Source organism: Neovison vison, chromosome 12 (genome assembly GCF_020171115.1).
Source record: "Neovison vison isolate M4711 chromosome 12, ASM_NN_V1, whole genome shotgun sequence".
Classification (NCBI taxonomy): domain Eukaryota; kingdom Metazoa; phylum Chordata; class Mammalia; order Carnivora; family Mustelidae; genus Neogale; species Neogale vison.
In genome coordinates, this window is record NC_058102.1 from 85,227,225 (window position 1) to 85,252,869 (window position 25,645).

Sequence of the window (25,645 nt, forward strand, 5' to 3'; positions counted from 1 at the left end):
CCCAACACCCAGGTACTGGAAGGAAAGCACTCGGCAGCACAGAAGGGACCTGTCCGGGGAGGTGGGAGAGAAGAGGCTTAGTCATAGCCTTACAATGTCCCTGCCTCAGGTCCAAAAGGCCCACGAGTTGTAACTTGAACTCCACATACTTGCCCAGCTCTGCAGCCCTCTCCCCCAGACTCTGTAATGCCCCGGGTCCCCTATTTCCACCCCTCCTGTGAGCAGCAGGCTGGGCCATGAGGGAGCCATGAGCAAAGGTTCTGTGAAGACTGGGTGTCAGAGGCACTACAACAGGTGACAACTGTCCCTCAGGTGCCCAAGTTTCATGGCTGCACCCCATGCCCACCCTTGCACAATGCTCCCCAGTGGGTGCCTGGGTGGTCAGAGCTACGTGTGAAGTGAGGCCAGAGCCGGCAGGGTAGCCACATTCTGATCCTGCCGTGTTTCTTCTGTCTCCCCTCAAGTGGCCTCCTGTCAATTCAGACTATGAGCTGAGGCCCTGGTCTCTTCTCCGGATGCAATTTTCTCTCATCTCCCAAGTCAACCCAGTGAGCCCAAGGCCATCCTGCCATCTTCTGTGGCAGCAGGGAGAACCCAGGAGACGGAGTGTGGCCAGAATGGGACATAGCCTTCGTCTTCATGTATTTATTCTCAGAACATACAAACTCATCTTCTCAGAGAATAAAAAACAGAAATTTCACTCAGTGACTTCAAGATGGGCACAGCCGGCTCACCCTGTCCCCACATCTACTAAAAAAATTCCCTGGGAGAGGGGTGTCTAGAGCACCCAGTACCCCTTGGCACAGGGGCCGTGCACAGCTCGAAACAAGGCTCTCAACTGGTTTGTTTTATAATCCAAAAGGACAAACGGCTGCCAAAGTGACAGAGTCCAAGGTCCTTCACCCTCACCGTGCCAGGCCCCCCGGGGTCAGCCTGGGCAGCGACCCAGATGCCCCTTCCGCAGTCAGGTCCGTGCCAAAGAGGTGAGGCCAGGCAGCCAGGCTTTCGTTCAGTTTGAGGCAACACCAACCGGCCGCCCCCATGGCGGCAAGAGCTGGAAGGCCCAGTGCAATCCTGAAGGCCTCTGGAGGGGCAGAGCTGGGCCAGAACCCGGGGTACTTTGTTCTCCCCACCCCTGCAGCAGGCTCCTCTCCCACTGCAGCCCCATACTCAGGCCTGCAAACCAGAGGTAGCGGCCAAGGAGTCTGATTGTTCCCTAAGGCCCCGTGAGAGTGAGGACCTGGAAAGAAAGATTCAAGGGTCCTGAGGAACAGGCTCCAGAACATGCCCTGAAACTGACGGGAAGTGTGCTGTGTCAGGCAAAGATAGTCTCTTCCCGGCGCTTCTTGGTGAGGATGGTGCCTGGCTTGTGCTGGGCATCTGGGTGGTTGGCTAGCTCCGGGGGGCAGGAGGACACCGGGCTCTCCAAGATGGCTTGCTTCAGCTCATAGAAGACAGCAGAGTCCTCTTTGGTGAGGAAGGTGATGGCCACACCACTCTTGCCAGCTCGTCCCGTGCGGCCAATGCGGTGGATGTAATCTGGAGAGGGGGAGGAATGCCACTGAGGATACCAGGCCTCACTTCGACAGCCATCACCCACCCCAGTCCACCTCTGAGGGCAGTAGATACCGCTCGAGCCACCTGACCCTGCAGCAGCCACTGCGCTCTCCCCACCACTACTGATGGTGATCATCCTGCCACGCCCAGCCAGAGAGCAGCCCCCAGCCATGCTTCCCCACAGCCCGGGACTCTGTCCCTCGTACGAAGACAACACACCCACGGGAGACAGGAGCAGAGCTCGTCTCAGTGGGACAAGCAATCCTAGACTCAGAGCTGGGAGGAATGAGCACCCAACAAGTACCCACCCTTTACCTGAATGGAAGCTGCATTCCCCTGCACGTACCTTCAATGTTTTTGGCCATATCATAGTTGACAACCATAGATACATCTTGGATGTCGATACCACGACCCGCCACGTCTGTAGCCACCAAAATGTCCTTGGCCCCAGCCTTGAGGTTGGACAGTGCAAACTCTCGCTGCTCCTGGCCTTTCCCGCCGTGTAGCGTGCACGCATTGTACTGTTGGGAGAATGGTGAGGTGAGGAAGAGCAGCAGGGTCATGGAAAGACAAAGAAGTTACAGGGGTAAAGACTTCTTTGTAGACACCGAGGGAGGGCTGCAGAGCAGCAGGGTAGAAGGGGAAGGAAAAAGGAGAGAGGATGAGTGCAACTGAAAGCAAGAGGACAGGCAAGCTGGAGAAAGGGAAGGGAGAGAACAGGATGTGGTGTGGCCAGGGCAGACAAAGGTCAAAGGTAAAGCAGCTGGGGGTCACGACATGTGGAGCCAGAGAGAAGGGAAGTCATCAAAGAAAGAATGAGGCTGAGATGAGGGTGGCAAGCCGAGACCAAGACACCTAAGGAAGTCCCAAGTGTTGAGTGGAGAGGACTCACCCTCCCCTTCGAACACCAAAACAGGACTAAAGGACACCGGTCACCCCATCTCCCTCCTGTTCACACCACCGCCTTTCCCAAACATGTATCAACACAAAGAACTCTGATCCACCATTCCAAAGCCTCAGATCTGGCCACAATGTGCATGTCAGAACCTATCCCTGGCTCAGCCCCCTTGGAGGAAGACCCAAGGCAGCTCTGGCTGGCACTGCTGATCTGGACAGGCAATCACAGCAAGAAACCCAGTTCCTCATCCCCATCAAGCCGCCTCTTCCCTCAGGCCCTGACTTGTATATTAAAGAGGTTAATAATGGGATAGAACTGAAGAGGCCCTCTATTTTGAGAAAGCCCACTCGATTCTCCCCTGCCAGACACACCCCCATCTTCTCCAGGGATTTCGCCAAAACATCACAGCCCTTCTTCTGGTTGACAAAAATGATAATGGGTGGATCAAAGCCCTGTTCCAAGATTGCCAGCAGCTTTTTCCTGGGGAAAAGAGGAAGAGGAGAAAAATGAGAAGCATGCTTCCAATAGACGGTCACCGTGGTCTACCAGGACCAATCCCATAACCTTTGAGCCCATGGCACCCCCAACAAGAAAACAGCAGCTCTTTAACACAGCAGAACATTCATCCTCCAACCCTCATACTGAAAAAAGCCCCTTCTTCATCATGTTCTTGCTGGTTCAGCTGCCCCCGTACCTCTTTTCTGACTCTGACATGAGGAAGACCTTCTGTTCCACACGTTCATGGGGCTTGCCCGCAGAACCAATGTATACCACAGCTGGTCGCCGAAGATAGCTCCGGGCCAGACGCTCCACCGCCGGGGGCATGGTGGCCGTGAACATGACTGTCTACGAAAACAGGAAGCTCAGCCCTGGGCCTGGGCAGACACTGCCACATCTCCCCCATTGCCACAGGCAGCGGAGCCTGGGCTAATGAACCTAAATGAGCCACGGAGTAAGCTCTGACAAGTCCCACCAGAAGAGATTGTGTCCTCTGCCTCCCCCCTTCTTCCCTCAGCACCCGTTCACCAAGGTCCTTTACATCCTACAATGGCAGGAAGGGCTGAGAGCATTTGCTGGCACCCCTGGTAGGGACCAGCATGAGGCCTTGGAATCATTTTCTAGGGCACAGCCAATGGCTCCACTGCTAGGACTTCCAGAGGATTGGCATGCTGGCAGCTGTACTCTGGGCCCACCCGGGGCACGAAAGGCCTCAGAGCAGGTTTGGCACTGTGCCCTGATTTCCCAGCTAGGGAAGCAGCCTTACTTGGCGGTACTTGTGTTTTCCTGACTCAAAGTTGGCCAACATCTTCTCCGGGTCCTCAGCCTCATCTGTGTCCGGCTTCTGGTTGCTGACAGGCATGTGCTCCAGGATCTTCTGGACGTCTGGTTCAAAGCCCATGTCAATCATCCGGTCGGCCTCGTCCAGAACCACGTAAGTACAGCGGCTCAGCACAAGGTAACGGTTCTCCAGCACGTCAATCAGACGTCCTGGGGTAGCAATCACAATCTGGAGGGCACAGTGGAGACACATGTAGCCACAGGATGCACCTCTTTCTTCTCCCTCCTGTGAACCATCCCCCACTCGGGCAATAGACCTCCCATGCTAAGGAACTTGGACCCTGACCTCCAGTTAGGATTGGCAACAAAGGTTCCTAAGAACTGGCACAAAATCACTTGTTGCCACCTTGGATTTTTTTTTTTTTTAGGAATGAATGGGGTCCCTGAATAATCTCCAGAAGTTAGACAGAAGAGGCAAAATCAGAAGGAACTTTCTTAGACAAAGAAGAACTAAAGGCAACTATGGAGAGGATTACAAAAAGGGATTATGGCAAAAAGTCTGTGAAAGACTCAATTCCTGCATCAGAGTTCTTATAAAAAGCTCTCTTCCCCCACCCTGAGAAGACATGGTCTATGGCAGAGTAAGAACACAGATACGAGCTTCAGATACGAACCTCTGCTCTGCTCACTGCCAGCTGTGACTCTGGGAAAGTTACTGACCTGAGCCCCAGCTTCCCCTGCACAGTGGAGGTACTCAACCTATCAAACATACAAGCCAATCTTTTTCTTCAGTTTACTGTACCTCCGTGGCAGAAACTAGAAACACAGCCCTCAAATGAAGAGCCTTCCCACAGCGGGCTGGCTGCAGTTAGGTGAACAAACCTCACAGCCCATGCGCAGCCTGAAGCCCTGGTCTTCTCTGGAGATGCCGCCAATGACAGCCACAGTGCGGATGCCCAGTGGCTTCCCAAACTTGATGGTCTCTTCCTCAATCTGCTGAGCCAACTCACGAGTGGGGGCCAGAATGATGGCGTAAGGGCCCTGGTCTGACTCTTCGATCCTGTGGTAAATGGGGCATCCCACAGTTCCGTGAGCTTTGGTTCTCATCCAACCACAAACAGAAGCAAGACAAAGTCATTCTTAAGGGTAGCTATGGAGATGGGGAGGGTGGTGGGAAAAGGATGCAAAGATCTCACTTAAAAATCAGAGACTCCAGGTCAACCCTCTTGGGTCCCCTCCCTCTTTGGGAGCTTTGAACTATCATTTTACTATTGCTCAATAAACTTTGCTTTGCTGCCCACCAAAAAAAAAAAAGAAAAAAAAAAATCAGAGACTTCAGGACAGTCAAGTTCTTCAGGGAATGGTCCTGGCCAACCAAATCATATATTTCTTTGATACTGTGATCCAATCATTCCCTAATATCTGACCCAGACCAAAGAAGGTGGCTTCTGATTATAGACTTAAAAGAAAGAAACCAAACAGGGGCACCAGACTGACTCAGTTGGAAGAGCATGTGACTACTGACTGCCGGGTCATGAGTTTGACCCCTAGGTGCAGAGATTACTTAAAAATAGGGGCACTAGGGCGCCTGGGTGGTTCAGTGGGTTAAGCCTCTGCCTTCGGCTTGGGTCATGATCCCAGGGTCCTGGGATCAAGCCCCGCATCAAGCTCTCTGCTCTGCAGGGAGCCTGCTTCCTCCTCTCTCTCTCTCTCTCTGCCTGCCTCTCTGCCTACTTGTGATCTCTGTTTGTCAAATAAATAAATAAAATCTTAAAAAAAAAAAAAATAGGGGCACCTGGGTGGCTTGGTCAGTTAGGCATCCAACCCTTGATTTCAGCTCAGGTCTTGATCTCAGGGTTATGAGTTCATGCCCCATGTGAGTTCAAGCCCCGTGTTAAAATAAACAAACATTAGTTAAAAATGAATAAGGGGGGGGGGCGCCTGGGTGGCCCAGTGGGTTAAAGCCTCTGCCTTCAGCTCAGGTCATGATCTCAGAGTCCTGGGATCAAGCCCCGCATCAGGCTCTCTGCTCGGCGGGGAGCCTGCTTCCTCCTCTCTCTCTGCCTGTCTCTCCGCCTACCTGTGATTTCTGTCTGTCAAATAAATAAATAAAATCTTAAAAAAAAAAAAAGATTAAGGGGCGCCTGGGTGGCTCAGTCATCAAGTGTCTGCCTTCGGATCAGGTCGTGATTCTAGGGTCCTGGGATGGAGCCCCGCATCGGGCTCCCTGCTCAGCAGGGAATCTGCTTCTCCCTCTCCCACTCCCCCTGCTTGTGTTCCCTCTCTCGCCGTCAAATAAACAAATAAAATCTTTAAAAAAATAAGTAGATAAAATAAAAAATAAATACAGGGACACCTGGGTAGCTCTGTTGGTTAAGAAGTCTGCCTTTGGCTTGGGTCATGATCCCAGGGTCCTGGGATTGAGTCCCACATCACGCTTTTTTCTCAACGGGGAGCCTGTTTCTCCCTCTGCCTGCCAATCCCCATTCACACACAAATAAATAAAATCTTTTAAACAACAAATACATACATACATACATAAAACTTATTTAAAAAAGAGAAAGAAAGAAAGAAAACCAAACGCTCATTTGCCACTGTGACCTTTCCCACCCAGCCAAACCCACCCCAAAGGGTGCCTGCTGACCCCACCTGTCAATTTTGGGCAGAGTGGTGATCCAGACCAGCAACGGGATGAGAAAGGCTGCTGTCTTGCCACTGCCGGTCTCAGCTACACCAATGATGTCACGATTCTGCAGCCCAATGGGGATTGCCTGACGCTGGATAGGTGTTGGTTCCTGCAGGGACCCAGAGAGAGGGATGGGTACAGATGGAGCTCTGAGTCCTGGACTACTGCTGACAGAAGTGGGCCCGTGTGCCAGCAGAGGAGGAGGATACCAGCACACAGGGAGGGGAAACATGGTCACCAGAGACCAATACTTCCACCAGAAAGGGACAGACAGGGTTACCTGAGTGCTCCCTGACACAGAAGGCACCAAACAGAGGAGCAAAGGAACAAAGCTCTCTGTTCCCAAATGAAGCCTATTTCCCCTAAAATGTAGGAACATGTCAGGTCTTCTGAGCCAATCAGCCCCTCCTTACCTTGTAGCCACACTTATCGATGACCTCCAAGATATGTGGGGGCAGAGAAGAGTCCTTCCAGGACCGGATGGGATTGGGGATCTTGCCACCTTTGGTGGTGATGCTATAGTCCTCTCTGAAGATCCGCCAGTCCCTGTCCGTCATCTCATCTAACTTCTTCTGGGACCAGTGCCGATCATCCCAGCGTTGCTTGGCTTCCTTCTTACGAAGCTTACGGAGTCTGGCCCTGGAGTGGGACGTGAGGGGCAAGTGGGATCAGTACCCTGCAGCTCCTTTTTGCAGGCGCTGGGCTCTGGCCAACCACCCCCAGCCGCGCCGCTCACTCCTCCTGCTCCTTTTCTTCCAGCGTCCGCCTCTTCTCCATGAGATCTCCATAGAAACGCGACTGCTCTCGCTTCTGCTGCTTCAGGTCGATGCCTGCGATGAAGCCGCGCCCCAGCAACTGCACCTGGTGCCGCTCCTTGTACCTGAGGTGGAGGCGGAGGGAGAAAAGCAGAAGCGTGACAGTGGCAGGGAAGGGCGGACTACCAGTACATCCTGATCTGTCCAACCTTCCCAGCCAGGGTCTTTCCTCACCCAGAGAGCTGGCTGCCTATACACCAGCCAACATCCCCGGCCCCAAATCTTACTTCTCTATCTGTAGCCACCAGTTCTCTCCAGGACCAGCTGAAAAGACTAATTTACAAGACTTAGCACTCAGGCCCAGAGCCACTCACAGGGGGTTGTAGTCAATGGACGTGTCCTCAGAGGCATCCCACTCAAAGACAAACTTGCGGTCATTGAGATGCCGCGTGCGGCGCCGCTTCTTGATGCCGCCCAGATAACGCTCCTGCGTCCCAGGGACAAAAAGCGAAGCTCAAGGCCCAGCCAGGCTCACATGTGGAGATCAGAAGGGCTTGAGAGCCAAGCCAAATTTCCCTGGTGGGTGGGGGAACTGAACACAGAACCAAGGCCTGCACCTTAATGGCATGTAGCTCCTTGCTCTTATCCTTCTCCTCCCGGATCTTCTGCCGCCCTTCCTCATCCTCATTTCCATTGGTCTCCCGCTCCATCCTCTCCCTGCGTTCCCGACGCTCCCGTTCCTGAGGGTCTTCTGCAGACCAAGGAAAGCAAAGTTGCAGAAGAGCTCAGTGCAAGAAAAGAGAGGGCGCAGAGAGGAAGCGGACAGCTAATGAGAAGGGGCAGCTCTAGGACACAAGCTCTAACACAGTCTTCTCATCAACTCCCCCACCCCTCCCTCTTCCAAATTCCAGACCAACTGGTTTCCCGCCCTCCTGAGTGACTTGACTGAGTGACACGACAATCCCATCCCAATCCTACCCTGCATGGGGGCTACACAGGGGAGGAAAACGAACCCAACATTTTCCTGCCCAAGTCTTGGAACTGTTTCCTTTTCTTCCGCTCTTCCTCGAGCATCCTCTGCCGCTCTTCCACCTCCTGCTGCCGTCGCTTTAGGGCTTCAGCCTCTCGTTCTGCTTTCGAGAGGAACTTGGGCTACAAAACAGATTGGAACTGTATATAAAGGACACAGAAGTGGGATATAATCGCACCACTGATGAGGAGATGGCAGGGAGCCCGACAGTATTTGCTCAGGCATTACACCAGGTAAGGAAAACATGGATAGGTCGAGGACCCCGCTATGGCCTGAACTATGTCCCCCTCAAAATTTGTGTGTCAAAGCCCTAATGCCCAGGACCTCAGAGTATGACTGTATTTAGAGACAGAGCCTTTAAAGACGTGTTTAAGGTAAAATGAGGCTCTTCTGGTGGACTCTAAACCAACTGACGGGTGTCCTTTTAAGAGAAAATTTAGACACACGGAGACAGTGGGGGGCACGCCCACACAGAGGGAAGATATGTGAGAACAGAGAAGACAACCACCTATAAGCCAAGGAGAGAGGTCGCAGAAGAAACAACCCTACAGACATGCATCTCAGCTTCTAGCCTCCAGAACAGAGAGAAAATTTATTTATGTTGTTTCTTCTGTCCCTCAGTCTGCAATGTTCTGTAAGCGCAGCCCTGCCAATCATAGAGACCCCCACATTCTCACCTTAGCCTCAGCTTCTTCCTCAGCCTTTTTCTTGGCCAGAAGTTCCTCCAGGGATAATGGCTGTGCCTGAAGATAAAACACAGGACTTCAGTCAATAAAGGCTCTCTCCCTTTGGAGAGTGGTAACGGAGAATTTGAACTGAAGAGGAAGATGAGAGAAATCTTTCCTCTCCTTTACCTTAGGCTTCTTATCACCGTGTTCATCCTCTTCATCCTTCTTAGAGTCTCTATCTTTCCGAGATTTAAAATCTTTTCCTCGGCCAGGAGATAAGCTTTAAGGAAAAGGAACAGGAAAGGTCCATATCACTCTCTTAACCCCGCCCCCTCAATGAGGGTCAGGCTGAGCCCTGGAAAGGATGGAAGTTTTTCCATGACTCCACAAGACTGGCCCTTCACCATCCATCACACCCTGAAGCTTCCTTCACAGGCATGGTCACTGCCTGTTCTGAAACCTCATGATGGCCCTGTCTTGGCCCTATTCTATCTGATTCTCCTTTTCCCAAACTAATCTCTTCTCACAAGTGGGTCTTCAGTACCAAGGGCAAAAACACCTCTTCCAAATAGCAGGTGCACATTGAAAAAAAACATCCTACTTAACTTTATATACAGAATGAATTTAGTCTACAAGGTCCCCCCAACCCATGTACCTTTCCCAGATACTGCTCTGTACCTGCTCTGTGTCCCCATTCTCCCTTCCTAGCAGTCCCCGTGATCCTTCCCCCACAACTGCTACAAGCCCAATCTATAAGAGATCTTAAACAACCCCCTTATTTGTTATGGAATTACATCCTTTGCCCTGAATTCTAACCTACACACTCAGAGCCTAATAAAAACTTTGCATACAAAGTTTCCAGGGGAAAGAGATCAAGATACTGGGGCATTAAGCTATCCCAACAGATACATGTTGTCTATCTTGGGTAGAAACCCAAATGGTCCAACTGAGCTAAGAGAATGTTTTACAGGCTGGTAACCCTCCCAAACTAATTTAATTTCTAACCTTTAAGAACAAGTAGACCCTAGATGACTGTGACCCAAGAAACTGGTTATAGCATCTAAGGATACACGCCTTCTAAAAAAGACAGCTCTGCAATCACTGCCAGTAGGAGCCGCTAAGAACTATTTACTTTCCTATGACACCGAGCCAGCTTAGAGGCAGACGGTAAGAGATGGGACCATTTTCCTAAAGCCCACTCCCATTCTCTCAGCTACCTGGATCGCTTACGGTCCTTGTCCCGTCTGTGCCCATCCTTGTCCCGGTCTCGGTCCTTCTTATTCCGATCACGCTCTTTATCCCGTTCTCGTTCTTTATGCCTTCGCTCTCTAAAGACAACAAATTTAAGAAATCATGTAGTATTAGCAGAGTATCCAGCTTCACTGCAGCACTAAAGAGGTTCTCATGCTCTTTTCTCTACAAAGTAATGTTTTACAAATTGGGGTATATGTGTCCAGGGGAAGCTATAAGGGAATTCTGTGAAAGTCTTCTAGGGGCGCCTGGGTGGCTCAGTCATTAGGCATCTTCCTTTGGCTCAGGTCATGATCTCGGGGTCGTGGGGCTGAGCCCTGCATCGGGCTCCCTGTTCAGTGGGAAGCCTGTTTCTCCCTCTCCCACTCCCCTTGCTTGTGTCCCCTCTCTCACTGTCTCTCTCTCTGTCAAATAAATGAAATCTTAAAAAAAAAAAAAAGAAAGAAAGAAAGAAAGAAAAGAAAAGAAAAGTCTTCTCGATCAGAGCTGTACTAAGCATTAATGGCAACAATGGGCCATGGCCTATGCAAAGAGAGGGACTATCCTTGATCATCTGGACCTTCATCTTACAAGTTCCCTCTTAATTTTTCTTTTCTTTTAACCCACATTATTTTATTTGGGGATGTTTTTACTTGATACAGTACAGTCCTATTTACCAAAGTAATTTATTTTTAAAGATTTTATTTATTTATTTGACAGATCACAAGTAGGCAGAGAAGCAGGCTGCCCGCCAAGCAGAGAGCCGGATGCAGGGCTCGATCTCAGGACCCCAGGATCATGACCTGAGACGAAGGCAGAGGCTTTAACCCACTGAGCCACCCAGGCACCCCCCAAAGTAATTTAAACCAATCTGAAGTGGGGATCAGCAAATTTTTTTTTTTGACAGACAGATTACAAGTAGGCAGAGAGGCAGGCTCCCTGCTGAGCAGAGAGCCCGATGGCAGAGCTCCATCCCAGGACCCTGAGATCACCCACTGAGCCACCCAGGCGCCCCAGCAAACTTTTTCTGTAAGGGACCATACAATACATATTTTAGACCTTGTGGACCATAAAGTCTCTATCACAACTATTCAGTTTTGCTTAGCATGAAAACAGCTATAGATAATATGTAAAGGAAAGAGCGTGGCTATTTTCCAAAGAAGTTTATTTATAAATACCTCTTAATTTTTAAGAGCCACTGGGTTGGGACGCCTGGGTGGCTCAGTGGGTTAGAGCCTCTGCCTTTAGCTCAGGTCATGATCCTGGGGTCCTGGGATTGAGCCCCGCATCAGGCTCTCTGCTCGGCAGGAAGCCTGCTTCCCTGCCCCTCTCTCTGCCTGCCTCTCTGCCTACTTGTGATCTGTCTGTCAAATAAATAAATAAGATCTTTAAAAAAAAGAGCTACTGGGCTACTAGGTGTAGACTGTAGAGAAATATAAGAAATATGTGAAAGACTGTAGAGACTGTAGAGAAATATATGAAAGCATGAGAGGAACCAAGAATGAGGAAGTTTGAAATGTACTCTCCCTTCCCATATAAGACATGCAAAGTTACTTTACCTTTCTGTAGACTTGGAACGGGAACGCGAGCGAGAACGGCTGCCTCCCCGACGCCTATCCCTTGAACGATGCCGCTTCCTGTCTTTAGATGGGGAAGATTTCCTGTCCCGGTCTCTATCTCGCTCTCTGTCAGGAGTCCGAGATCGCTTCCTTTCCTCCTTGGAAGGTGATGCATCCCGGTCCTTCTTATCAGCTAGCTCTCCTGCCATCTGTCATGGATAAGAGGAATACTTATGATGTATTAGGTACCGCTCTAAACTGTTTATATATAATCTACTTAATCTCAAAATGACCCTATGAGGTAGATATACTGGAAAGCCTACTTTTTTTTAAAAGATTTTATTTATTATTTATTTGACAGAGAAAGAGAGAGAGAGAGAGAGAGAAAGAACACAAGCAAGAGGAGCGGCAGGCAGAGGGAGAGGGAGAAGCAGGTTCTCCACTGAGTAAGGAGCCCAATGCAGGACTCGATCCCAGGACCCTGACATCATGACCTGAGCCCAAGACAGATGCTTAACAGCTGAGCCACCCAAGCATCCTAAGAATGCCTACTTAATAGGTGAGGAAATGAAAGCTCAGGTAGGTAAGTTCTCTTGAGTTCACAAAGAAAGCTCAAAAGAGGGGAAAAAAAAGTTTAAGATTTGGGATTATAACCAGGACCTCAAAGAAAACCTAAATTTAAGTGGAGAAACAAACCCACTTTCACCCAGATCAAAAGAAATGTACTTTTCATTATGTAATGGGAAAAACTTTGTGGAGGGCACACAGAACCTCTATGCACTTTTTTTTTTTTTTTTTTGCAACTCACTGTGAATCTGTAATTATTTCAGAATAGAAAGAAAAAAGGAAAGGTACCAAAAAGTAAAGGTCACAGATGGCCTGACTGGCACTCCCTACTCAGATTCTCACAGCCTTGACCACTACCCTGTCCCATGAATTTGTTCTGTGCAGGAATTTGTTCTGTCCCCTCCTGCCTGCAGGACACTGAACACCATGTTGCACTGTCAACTGTCCTTCAGACTACAAAATCTGCTTCAGCCAGGAGCTAAAATAACACTAAGTCTGAATCTACCTCTACTCCATCACCATCACCATCATCCCTAAGACTCAGAATACATTTCTCAGAAATTATTTTATGCCCAAATAGTTTAGTTCGCTTCTGATCTCCTTTCCTCATGTAATATGCTGCCATATATCTTTAAGAAAGGGTAATGTGTAAAGAAAAGATAAATGAACAAGTAGCACTTTCAAAAGGTGAAGACAACACATCTTGCCTCACAACTGTCTAAGAAATGACTCAATGTTCTGTATTAATACATCATGCAGTTATACTTCTATCTCCTTCTATTTAGAACCCTAAGAGAACAATCCAGAAAAAAGGTTATCTTCTCTATAAAGCATCCTCAACGTCACTCGCTCTTTCAACAAATATTCACTGACTACCTGGTAGGTGCCAGAAATTGTTCTACCTACTGGAGATATGGCAGTAAAAAGTCTCTGATCTCATAATGCTTAAATTCCAATGAAGCAGATAACAAGCAGAGTAAGAGAATTTCAAATAGTAATGAGAACTAATAAACAGGATAAAACAGGATGGATATGACGGGGAAGGGCAAGAATGAGAGAGGGCTCAAGAAAGAATTTTTTAGATGACATGTAAGCTGAGACTTGAATGATGGTAAAGAGACTGCGAAGATCAGGGAAAAGATCTTGTTGGGTAGAAGGGACAGCAAGTACTAAGACACTGGGGCAAGAACTAGCTCAGCATGTTTGCCAATTAAAAAAAGACTTGTGTGGCTGAGTGACAGTGACTGGAGGGGTTGGGGGGTACTGAAGACTGATTCAATCTGAGTTCAGGGAGATAGTCAGGAGTCAGATCATGGAAATGTGTTTTAGACCAGGGGAAAGGAAAGTGGATTTCAACCTAACAGCAACAGGAACCTTAAAGGGTGTTAAACAGGAAGTGATGTGATCTAATTTTACATTTTTAAAGAATCTGGTGACTTGCAAGAAAATATAGAATAGGGAGGCAAGAGTAGAAAAAGGACCACTGAGAATGCCATTTATAGTCCGGGCAAGAGATAACAGTAGCTTCTTCTAAGAAAGTGGCAATGGAGATGGAAAGAAGTAGAGAGCTTCAGGATAAACTTGTTGGCCAAGCTCACAGGACTTAACTGATGAAGGGAAAAAGGGAAAGAGGAAATACAAAGATAACTCCAAATTTAAGATTTGACCAATGGTTCATGGTGCCATTAGTGACCAGAAATGACAGGAGAAGGAACAGACTTAGGAAGAAACCAAAAGTTTCATTTTGAAAATGCAATTCTAGAACTCAGGAGAACCTGGAGACAAAAATTTGAGTTATCAATATATAGATGGCTTTTTAAGCCATGGGACACTAAATCATATTACCTAGGTAGGCAGTATAGTTAAGAATGAAATAGAAGAAAACCAGGATTAAACTGTGGAACACTGTAACATTTAGAGGTCAGGCAAAGGAGGAGCCAGAGAAAAAGACTGGGAAGAAGCAGCAGCCAGTAAGAAAGTGGGGGAAAAAGTACACCATAGATGCCAAAAGTGTGTTTCAAGGAGGGAGTGGCAACTTTTCCAAGTGAAAAAAGACTAGGATATAGAGGAGTCACCATTGCAGTTGGAAAAATGGAGATGGTTGGTGACCTGGACAAGAGCTGTTTTGACAGCCTGGAGAAAAATAGAAGCCTGAGTGGAGTGGGTTTAGAAGAGAATGAGAAGTGGTAATAAGGAAAAAATAAATATGGACAACTCTTATTATAGGTTATACTTATCACAGGGGCCTGATAACCAGGCTTACCCTGATCATCACTTCCCAGCAACCTTCCTTGCAAACCTCCAGGTCTCTGAGTTCCTCAGTTCTTGTAGGGTAGGGGCAGATCCTCTTTCTCATCCAATTAAATATTTATCAAGTATCTACTATATGCAAGGCACCGTGCTAGATATTGTGGTGAGTTACAAAAGGAAATCAGGAAGATCCTGTCCAAAGGTAGGTTACAGAACAATAGAGGGTATGAGGCACTTACCAAGATAAAGGCTCAGATGAAGTATTATAGAAATTCAAGTTTCTTTTCATTTGCAAAAGAGGATTTGGAAAGATCTGTGGAGGAAGTGGCTCTTGAGCATTTAAGTATAGGTAGAATTTGAAGACGTGTAATTGAGGGTGCGGAAAAGTCATTCCCAGCAACAGAATAATACAGGAAGCGCAGAGGCGGGAAAGCATGACTGATTCTGGGAGAAAAGCCAAAGTCCCAGTTTGGCTGGAGCAAGGGCTACTCGAAACATGAAGGAATAAGCTCGAATGGAGGGTATCACAGGTGCTGTGTGCTCATGGGCAAGAGTCTGGCCCGTTAACTTCGTCCAGGGACCTGGCCTGTGTCCCCAGAAGCCAACACTCCGCCCTGGGGCCCGCGCCCCTTCGCTCCAGCCCGCCAGAGCTCTCCTGGCTCGTGCCTCTACCCTGAAGCGTTCTTCCCCGCCTCGTCCCGGAGGCAGGGGCCACCGCCGTGCCCCCACTCTCGCCCTCTCTGCAAGCTCGTGGGGACCGCCTCCATCGCTCGGGACTCACCACTCTGAGTCTGAACCGCCCAACGCGGCCTCAACGTCTCCGAGCAGTCGCCATCTTTCCCGTTTCCTGGTCGCCGAGATGCGTTCCCCGGCCGCGAGGCAAGCTGGGAAGGCGAGTTCCCGGTGTAAGGCAGCGTGGGCCAACATCGGGGGCCTGAGAACTACTAATACCACAATGCACCGCGCGAGGGCCGGTCCCGGGCCGAGGGGTCTGCTGGGCAATGTGGTTCTCCAAACATCTGACTCTGCGGGAGTGAGAGTTACCTTTGGGTTTGCTTCCAGCCAAGGATTCTCTCTCCGCGCAGTTTTCCTTGGAATGCGCTGGTCCTCCCAGACCTGTGGCTTACGACGACGGAATTTAAGGGCTTCCTGAGCTATCAATAGCGCTTAATCTTCACTAACAACTACAGTAACAACAAATAGTGTACCGTGTGTGGAAGAGCGTTTTTACAACAACAACAACAACAAAAAAAAAAAAGGTGAGGTAGATTAGCCCCATTTTACGGGTAGACAAAATAAAGGTTAGGTTACAGGAGTAACCTAGTGTTTCACAATGAGGATGGGACAATTCATCGTGTGGGACTATCCCCAGTTCAAGAGGACGTTTTAACAACGTTGGCCAGGCAGGAACAACCCCTAGTTATTATGCCAACTCCAGATGAACCCATACGTGGATTGCAGAGCCCTCCCAGAAGGATGGTATCACCTGGGCTGTGGCACCTGTTTTCTCGACTTTCCAAGTAGGATCCTGGCTTCCTTATTTTCTTGCCCTTTGGAATCTACCCAGTTGTTGGACCACCTTCCTAGGTTTGCTTCTTTTTTCCTCCTAGTCCCCCCTCTTAAGTCATCCACGGAGTTTTCTCTATCCCAAATTGTAGTTTCTCTTTGGTCTTATGGTTCATAGTTCACCAGCCCCACTGGCCCCAAAGAAGCCAAACCTTGCAACTTCTGGGATGGTTTAGATAGATACAGGGAGGTGTCTAATGTCCTCTCCCTTCCCATTTTCCCATCATCAGCATTTTGGTTTCAATACCATGGGGCTGTAGGTCTGGCTTTTCTCTCTAAATGTATGTTCAGTTCTCTTCAAATAGAGCCTCAAATAATCCTAAATAATCCTAAACCCCTGAAACACCACACACAATGGCCCAAAGTAACCCTGGGAGAGACAGGCTTTGGCTCTTAGAACTCTACTGCCATTGACTTGCCCACTTTTACCCCAGAGGAAGATCTGAGGGGAAAGGATATCTGAGATCTACTCGATGTAACTCATGCAGTGAACACTGGAGGGCTCTTCACTCATAGAATGGAACTTGAACGATCAGACTGAAGGTGTAGACCTTAAGAGCGGCAGCTGTAGTATTTACTGAGAAATCTTCGAGGTGCCCAGCTCTATGCTGGACACTTTTATTATTTAGCTTACTTATTTCTCGTAACAGTATGATGTGGGTATTAACATCATTTTACTGTTGAATTATGCCTTCAGCGGCAACATAGTTACAAGAATGAAGCCAGGGTTCAACTCCAAGTTCATTTCGTTTTGGAATCCATGCTCTTCCCGTTTCCAGGCTAGTACTACTCTTTACAGATAAGTAAGCTGAGAAACTGGAAAGGTGGTGAGGTTTGTTCAAGTTCATAGTGGCAGAGTTCCCCTAGTGTTTGTGCATAGCTTTCTCATGACACATGTAAGCATTGTGCTTCAAGGATACTCACATGCTTTGTCCTACCTACCCTGGTAGTTTGTTTTTTTTTTTTAAGATTTTATTTATTTATTTGACAGAGATCTCATGTAGGCGGAGAGGCAGGTAGAGAGAGAGAAGGGGAAGCAGGCTCCCTGCTGAGCAGAGAGCCCGATGTGGGGCTCGATCCCAGGACTCTGAGATCATGACCTGAGCTAAAGGCAGAAGCTTTAACCCACTGAGCTATCCAGGTCCCCCTGGTAGTTCTTTCATACACGCGTCTTTGGAGATGGGAGTTTGGAGTTTGGCCCATATGTAGAATCTCCTGTTTAGGTACAACACAGCTAACAATATAGAGCCCATGGGAGTATAGTTAACATTGAGACCCAGTCGGAATCCTGACTCCATTACTTACTAGCAGTACGATCTTGTGCAAGTTATACAGCATCTCTGACTTTTCTCTTTCCTCTTTTATAAAATAGGAGTATTTCTTGCCTCACAGACTATTATAACAGTTTTTTTAAAAAGTGCACATTCTGGAATCCAGCTGCTGGATTTGTATCTGGGTTCTATCACTTTCTAACCGTGTGACCTTGGACATATTAACTAACTTCTCTGAACTTCAGTTTCCTTATCAGTAAAAGGAGGTAGATAGTACACCGTAGGGTTAGCACAGAATTAACAGAAAGAACTCGTAAGTGCCCTTGACCCATAATAAACATTTAACAAATGTTAGCTATTATCATTTATAAAGTTGTGTGTGATAATCCAGGTAAAGCTCTCAGCAGTGCTGGGCATGTAGTAGGAGCTCAATACATAGTAACTATTTCCAGCGCACTGTGAAACTTGGAAAAAAGAGCTGTAAGCAACTGAAAGGAAGGGATGTTAAGGCTCCTGAGCTGCCATCAACAGGCAATGGAACCGGGAGGTCAAGAAAGCAAAAGACGTTACCACTCCTTCAACTCGTAGGAAACTGGAACCATAGGAACTGCCCCTGAACCATGGCTTCAGTCCGTCCCATGTTCTGCAGGGGTTGGAATTTCAGTGACTTGGATCGTCTACTGAGGATTTCACCAAAGCTTGTCTCTCTCCTCTAGATTCTCTAAGGCAGTGTTTCTCAACCAGGACTGATATTGCCCCCAGAGGATATTTAACAGTATTTGGAGACATTGTGATGGGGGGGGGGGTGCAGAGGGTTGCTACTGACATCTAGCAGGTGGAGACCAGGGATGATGCTAAACATCCTCCAATGCACAAGACAGGCCCCAGCATCAAAGGCATGACCTAGACTAAAATGTCATTCGTTCCTAGGTTGAGAAACCCCACCTGGGGCTAAAGAGCTCTTTCCTGGCTTATTGGACTTGGGCAGGGTTTGGGTGAGACAGCGAGGAGGAGGAAAGGGAAACCCTTGTTGGAGACGCCGGGGAACAGTAGAGGCGGCCACTCTGCGACCCACAGAAAGGACCCCAGGATAGCTTCTTCCTTGTGAGCAAAGAACAAACAAGGAGAACGGAGAAAGAAACGAAGAAAACAGAGCCAACTGCTTTGTATGTGTTATATTTTTCATTAATAAATAGGTTTTTCTTCTTTAAACACGGAACATAGAACAGATTGAAACACTCCCCCCTCCCCCCGATTCCAAAGACAAGAGTCTATAAAACAAATGCCAGCTGTACTGCCCTAAGGGCAGAAGAAGTCTGGTGACCCCCACCCAGCCCTGCCCCCTGCAGCACCACCACCCCCACACTGCAAGAGAAGGGGGTCTGGGGCTTCTCCCTTGGACCCTGGGGACTTAGGTGAGAAGCATATGAATGTATGATGTCACCTCTCCATGAGGCATGGGCTATGCAAAGATGAGGTTTCCTTCTCATTGGCTCTGACCAGCTCCTGCCCTTCTGGTTTTCAGTTGTGAAGCACCAGGGCTCAGCTCCCAAGGGAGCCACCTCTTGGCTTCCCCACTCCACTCCTGTGCGGCTTCCTCAGAGGGGAAGGGAAGGGCTCGGGGACCCCTCCCGTCCCCTGGCCCACATGGAAGCGCTGTGTGGAAGAGGCATGATGCTGAAGGTGAGGCTCCTAAAGGCCCCCAAGCCCATGAGGCCAGCATGCCCCCCACACCCCCACACCTTTCCTTCCTCTGGAGCAGGGGGGACACTGGGGCAGCCACCCCCACCACAACCTAGTGCCTGGCTTGGGGTGTGATGGTTCTTTCTGTGTCAGGTCCTCAAGCCGGGCCTGGCTCTTTCCTTGTCCTGTTCCTGTCTCCTTCCAAGCCCTCACCGTGGCCATCTGAAAAACGCATGTCCAGTGTCCTAAATTGTCCCATCCTCCCTCTCCCCCGTGCCTCTGCAACCCAAGGGAGGAAGTGGGAGGTTGCCTCCCTTCTCCAACCCCCACTTCACATAATGGAACAGCTTTTGGCCTTTTCCTTCTTGAAGGTAGACGAGATGAGTTCGGAACGACTGGGGAGGTGAAGCAGTCGCTTGGAGAGGCTTCGGACAGGGCTCTTTGGGGGCACCGGGCTGGGCTTGTTCAGACACACCATGGACGCCGTCCGGAAGATGCTGTGGATACTCTTTTCTGAGGTGAAAGCTGAGCCTTCCAGGTAGATTTCTGCACCCAGCTGCTTGGCTATTGCACAGCCCTGTGGAGGGGGTGAGGTCATCAAGGCTATTGTCCCAGATGGCTCCGAGACACTGCCTTCTGTCTTAATGGTACTCCCCCAGGCTCCTCCAGATGAGACAAGGGCCAGTCTCCCACCACCACCCTCTGCTGATGATATTCTGAAGGGGAAGCCTAAGTGCACCTCACTATCACCTGTAACGCTTCTAGAACAATCCTGATGCCAGACCAAGCAAATCAGAATTTCTGTGGGTAGGCATTCATATTTTTAAGAGCTCCCCAGATGACTCTTAACAGGAACCACTGGTTTAAAAGAAATGAGCCTTACGCTCCCACGTGTGAAAGAAATTACACAGGAATTTCATGAGAAACGCAATTTCTGTATCTTTCTCCTAGAGTGACTTGATAGGTATGGAGTCAGGAATTCTAACAAGCACATCTGGTGATTCTAAGGCAGGCAGTCAGCAAAAAACAATCTGAAAAAGACTAGCGCACACAGGAATGGCTCATCGGCCAACCTATGGAATGAATCGGGGTTAAAGAGTTGCCTACCACCTCTAGCAAGATGACTGGTGTGCTGATTAGAGATGGCTCCCCAGAACACCAGCCCTCCCTTGCCAAAGTAAGAGCTTGAGCAAGGGCCACATTTCAAGTCCTTTGTCTGTAGCCTTCCGCACCCCATCCCACCCCAACACATGCATGTGTACATGTACGCGCACGCACACACACACACCTGCTCATAGGAGATAGGTGCCTGTTTCTGGTGGGACAGCTCCATCAGTGTGCTCAGGTCTGTTCGCAGGTCTGTCTTGCAGCCAATAAGCAAAACACGGGTGCTAGGACAATAATCTAAGATTTCCGTTCTCCACTGAAGAGCCATGTGAGAGGGGAGGTGGGGAGGGAAGAAGGAAGAACAGTCAGTGGCTGACAGCTACCTGGAGAAGCCCAGCGGGCAACATCAGACACGCCATCCAGCATATCACCAGCCCAGCCCTCCCTGAGTCACAGAGCATCACCAATGCACTAATTACATCATCTTCCTGCCGGTGAGGACTCTGGGGCCACAGGAGTGCTGACCCTGAGAGCCTGGCCCCCATTCAACAGCCCAGTTCACCAAAGGAAGCAGGGGGGCAAAATCTCCTCCCACTCTCTACCAAGCATGTGTGGTGTAGCTCTGCTCCCTCCACTCAGTGAAAGGGCTTCACAGGTCCAGAAAGCCAGGAGCAACAGGGAGGAAGCCAACCAGTCTCTTCGCAAGGAAAGGAGATAATAATCCCAAAGTCTTCTGGAAAACTATTTCCACAGGGTGGGAGATTCTTTGGGATGGGCAGACTTTGCCCCCCAGACCAGGCATTTCCTACCTGCATGGCTTGCCCCATCTTGGTGGGCTTGGGATCAAAGGCAACAGAAGCTCCCTGCAAATACCCCCTATCTAAGCCTCAAACTCCGTCATGGAAAGGTCCTGACTCTCAATCCTTCACTTTCAGCGTCTTCAACACCACCCTCCCTTGCTGGGCCTCTGGCAGAGCAGTACGGGCTATGGCAAGGGCAGGGGGCAGAGAGGGAGGGAGTCTGGGTTCTAGTCCCAGAGCTGGAGCTAAGGGTACAGTCTCCAGCAAATCACTTCCTTCCCTGGCCTCAGTTTCTTCCTGCTACAGAAGGGGGACTGGACAGCAAGGTTCCCGAGATTCCTTTCTATTTTCCAGCTGAGCTGGAGGCTGCCCAATTGCACTCACCTTCTTGAGTGCACTATCCACTGTCTCCGGGCGGCTGATATCAAAGCATAGTAACACCGCGTCCGAGTCACTGTAGCAGAGTGGACGGACGTTGTCATAGTAGGGAGATCCTGGTATGTGGGAGAAAGAGCTGATGGTGAGCTGTAGCATTTGCCCTTCCTAAGCCCGATGAGCCCTGGGAATCCTGTTCTTGACCCCTAGGTTAGCTGGCTCCACCCACGTCCCCTGGGAATAGGCTGCAGCTTAAAATGTTGGGACCTGAACACCTGCCAGAAAGCAGTACAGAAAAATCATCTTCCTTAGTCTTTAAAAAGGGAAAAGGGGAAACAAAAGCAGGGGCACAGACTATATTCTGGCCCTGTCTCCTACCGTGGGCTTAATTTCAGGTCTGCCAGTTTTATGAGTCCCAGAGGGGGATGCTCCCACCCCTGCAGAGAGACTACGCTTGGGTCAGGTGTCTTTTCTAGAGTCTGCCTGCTGCCCAACCTCTGCTCCCTGCTTCTGCTCCAGGGTCTCTCCAATGAAGAAACAAACCTGCCTGTTACATAACTGGCTGCCTAGCTTCTTTGCCATGGGGTCAGAACTCTAGAAGGCTGAAAGGGGAGGAGGAACAGCATGGATTCAGTGCCTTATTCTTTCTGCCTGTGAAAAACTGCAGCCCCTATCCCCCCAAGATCTCAGGGAGGCAGTTTCAAAGAGAGCAGCACCCATAGCTAGGGATCTGGAGGCTCAAGGAAGGGTCCTTCACCGGGAGGGCAGTGGGCGCTGCAGACCCAGGTGGCCCAGCATGGGAGAACGCTAGGGGCTCAGCCTGTCCCCCGCCCTGGGGAAGGAACAGTAGCAGATTTGGAACCCAGACAATCCGTGCTCAGAATAGCAAGCAGCCCCTCTCCCTGCACCGCAATCGCCATGGAAACTGGGGGGAATCCAAGCTGGGGTGGGGGTTTGGTTGTAAAAAAAAAAAAAAAAAAGGAAAGAAAGAAAGAGTAAAGAAGAGTTGCAATAACTATCTGCTCCTTCAGCAATCCGCCCCCATCCCCTGTCGGAGGTGGGGTCTTAGCTCACCAGCACTGAGCAAAGGGAGCACTGCAGCACTGGGGAAGGGGGAGGGGAGGGGAGGAGGCCTCCATTCTGGCTCCAGGCAATCCCCCTCCCCTAAGACCAGCAAGTGAATAATGGGAACAGGCTCAACCCTGGCCCCGATTTTGGGAAGCCCCATCCCAGACACCGCCATCACTTCTTCCTTCCTTGTGGGCACCTAATTTGAAAGAAGGAGTTGGAGGATGACTGATAGGCTGCATCCCTTCGGAAATTGGGGGGTGGGGATGCGACACCAGGAACAGACACCACTTTGCTGACTTTCCATTATCTGGACTGGGATTCAAGGGCTGCATTCTGACGTGGGGGTGGGGCGGGGGCACTCTGGGGCAGTGGTAGTAAAAAGAGATGAGCTGCAGTAAGATTCTGGGAAGACTCAGGAGGTGGGCAGGGTAGGGCAGCCGATACCCCATACATTCTGCAGCCGAGCTGCATTCCAGTCGGATCCAGCCAGCATAGCACAGTCCAGGATAACCAGAACCCTGCCTCCCAACCCCTGGAACTGCATCAGAGGAAAGCATACCAGGTGGAAGAATTTCTGTTTTGCTTTGTTTGGGGGAGGGGGGAAGCAAGGGGAAGGCTCATTTTCTGTTTATCTACCCCCCTACCCCCAATCTTTTCAGACCTCAAAAATTAGACCATGGGAACAACAACAGCTCTTAGAGGAATAGGATGGCATATTTATTATATGTAACAGGAAACCCCTAGTGATTTACACAGATCCTCTTTGAACTCAGCCTGAATGTGCATTTTTGGAGGGTGGATTTTATTTTCTTTCTGTTACTCTGGGCTTTTAGTCCTTAATTATGACTCGGAGCCCAGTCTATTAAAAAAGAACTGGGGTAAAAGAGATAATGGGAAGGGATCAAAATCAAAGCAATGGACAGCCTAGCACTGAGGGTTTAGGGTCTAGAGGAAAAATATTGCTTTCTACATTCCAGAAAGACCCAGCATCTTCTACCTCAGCCCAGTATGGTAGGGTGGAGGTGGAGGGGGTGACTGTCACAGCCACCCCCCTCCCTACACTATCTACAACGAGACTGTGCCCCACATTAAAGCCATCTCCCCCACCCTCCAAAACATCGATGATGCATCGCTTCATCCCTGAGCCGCAGCAGTATGACAAGTGGAACCGAGCTGCGGCAGGCAGACAGCAGTGGCCCAAGACGGAAAGCAGGAGAGAAAACTGAGTCAGGAGCAGTATTTCCCCAAAGCAGGCTTGTCTCACCGCCTCAACCACCACTGCCTCCAGCAGCACGGACTCCTGCCTCTTATCTGGCTTGACTATGGGGCAGAAAGGCGGGGGTGGGAGGACACGGAGGGCAGGGGCTGGAAATGGAGAAGCCCCGCCTGACTGCCCCCCAGTTATATTCATGGGTCCATTCACCTCACCATTCCAGCCCTCTGAAGGAAGGAGCTAGACCCAGAGAAGTGGCTTCTGGGGCTCATTCACTCTGCACCCCTGGACATGCCAACCAAGGGAATCTTCAGGTCCCCTTCTGTCAGCTTCCCAGCCAGCATCATACACAGTCCTCCCCAGCAAAGAGGGAAACAGTTTCTTAAAGACAGCAACTGTAACAGACCAGTGGGGGTGGGAAGGGGGCATCTGGGGCCAGCAGTCTTACCTGAGGTGTCCCAGAGACTGAGCTCCACCCTTTGTTCCTCTGTCTCCAAGCAGGCCGTGTAATTCTCAAACACAGTGGGCACATATGTCTGTGAAAAGAGAAGAGCTCGTCACACCCTGGGCTCCCCTACTTTCATAACCCTCTGTTTGGTGCTGGCTACACAGGAAGCCACTCATCCTATGAGATACTAAAGTGGCAGGAGATGAGGGGCAGGGGAAGGAAAGGGAGGGGAGGGGGTTACTTGCGGCAGGAGGGACACATGGGACAGGGAGGAGGGCAGTGTCGAGGCACAGGCACTTTGCTCCATGGAAAAAAGAAATCTGAATGACTTCCAATGGGGGACAAGCCCCCTCCTTTCCCGCTCCCCCACCCCAATCCTAGATGGTCAGAGAGGCAAACATACAGATTTCTCTCCTCTCCAGACTTGTATGTCTCCGGATTTTAGAGCCCCAAGGAAATGCTAGCTCTTTATCTTCTCCCACAAGCCTGTCAGACCAGCAGGGCAGCAGAAGCCCGCCTGGAGATGGGCTCGCAGAACCTCTGAGGGAATGAGGAGACCGGCAGGTATTACGTCAAGAAGAAACCCCAGACTCTCAGATGCCCCCAGTTCCCTCTCCCGAGAGTAGACCCCGGGATAAAGGGAGGGAGGAGGGTATCTGATCGGGGCCTATGGGTGAAGAGGTGAGGAGGAGCCAGCGGGGCGGCAGAAGTGGAACAGGTCTCAGGGGAGGCTGAGGCAGGGCGGTCCTCCAGCCGGGCTGCTGAGGATGGGGCAGGGTGGCGTGCGGTAAGCTGGGGGGGGGGGGTGGCTAGGTCTCCCTCACCCCCGGCAGGTGGGAATCTAGCCACAGGAAGACGGGCAGGCAAGGAGAAAAGCTGGCCGGCGGGCGGGCCGCTCACCTCGGGATAGCAGTCCTTCGCTAACACCTGTAACATCGCCGTCTTCCCGCACTGCACGTCCCCCACCAGAACGAGCTTACATCTGGCCACGACTGGCTGGGGGGCCCGTCTCTCCTTCATGGCTGTAGCCTCCGCGGGACGTGGACTCAGAGTCAGAGAGGAGAGGGTTGCGCCAGGTGCGTCTCGGCACAAAAACGCAGCCGGGATGCTCGCCTCCCTCCAAATGAAAAGGAGGCTGGCACGGCCGCCTTATATCGCCCCGGTCGAGCCAATCACAAGAGGAGGCGGACTCTGTCAGGGCCAATCCCTGAGGTGGGATCCCCTCCGGCAGCCAATGGTAGGAGAATCTGAGTCAGTGCCCTTTTCCTCCCTTCCCTTTCTCTTAAAGCCGTATCTTTGCTTCCTCTGCAAGGGGATTCCCACGCTGTTTGCATTTGTATTAGGAAGGGGGGAGGGGGACGAGAAGCAAAATTAATGGTCCTGAGTGTCCATCAATTAGTGTCAAAAGCAAACTGGCCCTGAAGGCAGAAAATGAGGTCAAGCTGGCTCTGTCACAAGAGAAAAGCAGGATCTGCCTCAACTACAGACAGGTGGCAGTGGGGCTGGGGGGTGGGACAGTGACCCCACAGATCTCTGACCTCTTTGTTCCGTCTAATACCCATCCAAACTACTTCTGGCTTTCTCTCCCAGAGACTCCTGGCATACCCCTTTATCAGCTCCTGCTGTACCCCTT

General features: G+C 50.2%; 2 protein-coding genes across 2 annotated transcripts; both read right to left on the reverse strand.

The window, feature by feature from the left end:
• Positions 1-630: 630 nt before the first annotated feature.
• On the reverse strand, positions 631-15,361 carry DDX23 (DEAD-box helicase 23). The gene is made up of 17 exons (XM_044227096.1): positions 15,260-15,361; positions 11,662-11,870; positions 10,090-10,200; positions 9,059-9,152; positions 8,882-8,947; positions 8,188-8,326; positions 7,792-7,925; positions 7,549-7,661; positions 7,156-7,299; positions 6,833-7,058; positions 6,383-6,528; positions 4,616-4,793; positions 3,720-3,962; positions 3,150-3,301; positions 2,827-2,935; positions 1,904-2,078; positions 631-1,539 (listed from the first exon to the last, which is right to left on the reverse strand). The coding sequence occupies exons 2-17, from the start codon at positions 11,868-11,870 to the stop codon at positions 1,316-1,318; spliced, it is 2,463 nt and encodes an 820-aa protein (XP_044083031.1). The 5' UTR covers positions 15,260-15,361; the 3' UTR covers positions 631-1,315.
• Positions 15,362-18,475: 3,114 nt separating this feature from the next.
• Positions 18,476-25,130, reverse strand: RND1 (Rho family GTPase 1). The gene is made up of 5 exons (XM_044227940.1): positions 24,913-25,130; positions 24,013-24,100; positions 21,290-21,399; positions 20,287-20,421; positions 18,476-19,575 (listed from the first exon to the last, which is right to left on the reverse strand). Exons 1-5 carry the CDS (start codon positions 25,030-25,032, stop codon positions 19,330-19,332), a joined length of 699 nt encoding a protein of 232 aa, XP_044083875.1. The 5' UTR covers positions 25,033-25,130; the 3' UTR covers positions 18,476-19,329.
• Between the last annotated feature and the right edge of the window lie 515 nt (positions 25,131-25,645).

Excerpts from the sequence above, each read along its gene's own strand:
- DDX23 (XM_044227096.1), bottom strand. The coding sequence starts at position 11,870 with ATGGCAGGAGAGCTAGCTGATAAGAAGGACCGGGATGCATCACCTTCC. Across the intron at positions 10,201-11,661 it reads CGTTCCAAGTCTACAGAAAG|AGAGCGAAGGCATAAAGAAC; the intron begins GTAAAGTAACTT and ends TGTTGTCTTTAG. Across the intron at positions 3,963-4,615 it reads GGCTGCGCATGGGCTGTGAG|ATTGTGATTGCTACCCCAGG; the intron begins GTTTGTTCACCT and ends TGTGCCCTCCAG.
- RND1 (XM_044227940.1), bottom strand. The coding sequence starts at position 25,032 with ATGAAGGAGAGACGGGCCCCCCAGCCAGTCGTGGCCAGATGTAAGCTC. Across the intron at positions 21,400-24,012 it reads CAGTCTCTGGGACACCTCAG|GATCTCCCTACTATGACAAC; the intron begins GTAAGACTGCTG and ends CCCACATACCAG. Across the intron at positions 19,576-20,286 it reads CACCTATCTCCTATGAGCAG|GGCTGTGCAATAGCCAAGCA; the intron begins GTGTGTGTGTGT and ends CCCCCTCCACAG.